The following is a 3,467-nucleotide window of genomic DNA, read 5'->3' on the forward strand; positions in this document are numbered from 1 at the left end:
ACCACTCTCATTGTCACAAAATATCACCACTAGATCTATTCTCAGTACAATGAATCATTTCTTGAACTATGTAGAATAGGACAAAGATGAAAAATTCCTGATACAATATTATCAGAGTTACTTTTGTTAAAGTCTGATAAAGAGAAAAATTTCCAAAAGTGATTTTGATAGGGTAATTTTGACTAATATCAACAAGTTCTGTCACTTTAATTGATTCTATTTCTTGGATTCCCCTCAAACAACGCAGCTTTGTTTCACACTTACAAAACTCACTCTTGCCAATAGAGAATCAAGATTCGACCCTTTTCATATTCATAAGCACACAACAATATTTTTTTGGAATAGTGATAATCTTATTCAATGATAAGGGGAAGTGGAAGAGCTACAGGACAATCCTACAATGGGATTGTAAGAAGAATGGTGAGTCTTCCTCGTAACATTATGGGTGGATTTTCAAGAGTAATGGATCAAGGAATGGACCTAATGGGAATTGGAGGAAGAAGAAATCAACACCAATTACCACATCCAAATTTCCCATATCAACACCCCTATGAATTTCCTTTTCAAGATCCATTTGATTTCCCTACACAAAATTACCCAAATGACCATTCAAATGTCCAAGAAGAATGGGCATTTTTGACAAGTTTTGAGCAGCAATATGGTACTGAACATCCCTTTTTCTATGCCTGTCGATTCATGGATGCATTAAAGATAGCCAAAGATGAGCACAAGTTCTTGTTTGTGTACCTTCATTCCCCTCAACACCCTTTCACCCCTACTTTCTGCAGTGAGACTTTGTGTTGTGAGGTTGTGGTAGAATTTCTTGATGCAAATTATGTATGTTGGGGTGCACTTGCTGATAGAGGGGAGGGTTTGCAGATGGCTACAACTCTAAAAGCTTCAAGCTTTCCTTTTTGTGCCCTTGTGGCTCCTGCTCCTGGAGATAGCATTGCTGTGCTGCAACAGGTTATTTGGAGTTTATTGTTTTGCCATTTCAATCTTTTTCTTACTGCATTGTCCACTAATTTGTAAAAATATTATGTCAAACCTTATAAATAAAAATATAAAGGAGACACAAAAAAGAAGGGGACCTTTGGCACAACAGTAAGAGTTGTTGCCGTGTGACTAGGAAGTTAAAGCTTCAAATTTTGGAAGCAACCGGTTGTAGAAATACAAGCTAAGGCTACATATAGAACATTTCAAATAGAATTTAGGGAAAGCACCTAAACATATTGTAGGAGGCAAAACTTTGGGAAGTAATAATATTGAGTTGCAAAACCTACTACCAAACACTCCTTCTGAGATTTATTGCCCATCTGAATAAGCTATTGGCCTGTTATATTACATGACTTAGCACTGAACAAAACCACTGGTATTCAGTTTAGTGATAAAGTTTTATGAAGTAGGGGAAAGTTTAGATGGTGTACTTAATCTTTCTTTTGACTTCCTTTTGAATAGTTGGAGGGTCCAGTCTCACCAGCTGAATTGGTGGAGATATTACATAGAACAATGGAAGAACAAGGGTTGGCTTTTGGCAGTGGAAGGGCCAAAGAGCAAGAAAAGTTAAGGGCAGATCGTCGACTGAGGGAAGAACAAGATGTAGCTTACATTGCATCTCTTCAGATTGATCAGGTCCATTTCTGTTTATGTATATTACTTGCTCTATATTTCTTCTTATCAAGAGAAAGCTGGAGATCAAACCAAGTTTCTTGACATTTTCAGGAGAAAGAGAGACTCGAGAACATAATGCCCTTACGGCGAAATTCAAAACCAGAACATGCCCCAAACAAATCAAATCAAGCGAAACATAAACAAAATCCAACACAGTCCCAATCCAGTAAGCAAAAAGAAGCTACTTCTGCCATAACAACTATGCAAAACCCTACACTATCCCAATCTAGCAAGAACAAAGAAGCTACTTTTCCCAAAGCAACCATACAAAACCCTTCACTATCCAAATCTAGTAAGAACAAAGAGTCTACCAATGCAAGTGCTGGGAAAAATGCTCAAATGACTCAGGTAATTTCTACAGCACTATATTTCTTGATGTTGCGTGACTATAAGTTCTATACATTTATGCTCTAAAAATGATTACACATAGGTAATAACAGGACCAGTGGCGAAGCCAGAAATTTAGCCAAGGGTGATCTGACTTGAAAGAAGTAAACAAATTTTACCACAAAGGATGTTCGATATATGTTATATACATTTAAAATCTGATATTTTGCTTATATACACAATGTAATTTTTCGTAATATTTCAACGAATTGACAACCCATAACAAAAGGTGGCTTCGCCCCTGAACATGACACATAGAGTAAATGATAGGTAACATGTTATAACAGGTTGAATTACAGTAATATTAGTTTATACAACATAAATCCATTGCATACTATACCTGGTGAGAATACTCTATTTTCTTGATAAATTTGTGCAGATTGCAATCCGGTTTCCAAATGGTGAGAGGAGGGAGCATAGCTTCTCCTGTAAAGACAAGATTCAAGCAATTTTTAGGTACATTGATTCACTGGGTTTGCCTGGAGTTGGGAATTACAGATTGATATCAAACTTTCCAAGGAAAGTGTATGGTGTAGATCAAATGGGAGTGACACTCAAAGAAGCAGGCCTTCATCCTAAAGCAAGCCTCTTTCTGGAACTTATTTGAAGTTATAAGCATGAAACATTTTTATATCATGCCTCTGTACCAAGCCTTATATATATGACTATACTTTTGCAACTAATATATTATGATTAGTACGTTTTATATAATGATTAGTACGTCGTTTGATTATGTGTGTTGGTTAATTAAGGTTAGTGAGTTTAAGTACTTGGGGAAATATAATATACATTTTAAATTTGTTCTCATATTTGAAATGATTTTTAGATAATTGTTTAAAATTAGGGTAGTATGATAATATGATTATTTATTGTTGGCAAAATACCTCATCACCCCCCTAAACTTGTCACATATTATTAGTTACAACCTTAAACTATTCGTGGTCTTAATTACCCCCTCAACTAGTCATTACCACCCTGAACGCTGATGTGGCAAATTGTGTGGGTGCACTTGCTTGCCACGTGGATTTTTATGTATATATAGCATTTTTTTGAAAAATAAAATATATTTTTACCTTTTTAAGTATGTTACTTTTTTAGATAATTTTTTTCGAATACAATTTATAATAAAACTTGGATAGAACTATATTATTTAGGCTGAATTTTTTTATTTGGCTAAAAATAATAAAGTTTTACTTAATCTTTTTTGAATTTGACTTGAAAATAAAGATTTATACAATTGAAATAAATAGTCAAGGCATCTAAAAAGTTATAAAAATACATAGTTCGGATTAATTATTTTGGCTATAATTTTTTATATAGCTCTAAATTATGGTGCTTTAAAAATATACTTTTTATATATTTTACCTGAAAAAGTAAAAATACATAGTTGAAATAAATGTCATTGCATC

At 34.1% G+C, this 3,467-nt stretch overlaps 1 protein-coding gene across 1 annotated transcript; it reads left to right on the forward strand.

Moving 5' to 3' along the window:
* Positions 1 to 228: 228 nt before the first annotated feature.
* LOC107808860 (plant UBX domain-containing protein 10-like) lies at positions 229 to 2,772 on the forward strand. The gene is made up of 4 exons (XM_016633423.2): positions 229 to 966; positions 1,459 to 1,632; positions 1,723 to 2,019; positions 2,438 to 2,772. Exons 1-4 carry the CDS (start codon positions 361 to 363, stop codon positions 2,663 to 2,665), a joined length of 1,305 nt encoding a protein of 434 aa, XP_016488909.1. The 5' UTR covers positions 229 to 360; the 3' UTR covers positions 2,666 to 2,772.
* Positions 2,773 to 3,467: the final 695 nt, after the last annotated feature.

The sequence above is a fragment of the Nicotiana tabacum genome, chromosome 6 (genome assembly GCF_000715075.1).
Source record: "Nicotiana tabacum cultivar K326 chromosome 6, ASM71507v2, whole genome shotgun sequence".
Taxonomy (NCBI): Eukaryota; Viridiplantae; Streptophyta; class Magnoliopsida; order Solanales; family Solanaceae; genus Nicotiana; species Nicotiana tabacum.

Coding starts and splice junctions, on each gene's coding strand:
- LOC107808860 (XM_016633423.2), top strand. CDS start 361: ATGATAAGGGGAAGTGGAAGAGCTACAGGACAATCCTACAATGGGATT. Junction 1,633..1,722: donor CATCTCTTCAGATTGATCAG/GTCCATTTCTGT, acceptor TGACATTTTCAG/GAGAAAGAGAGACTCGAGAA. Junction 2,020..2,437: donor AAAATGCTCAAATGACTCAG/GTAATTTCTACA, acceptor AAATTTGTGCAG/ATTGCAATCCGGTTTCCAAA.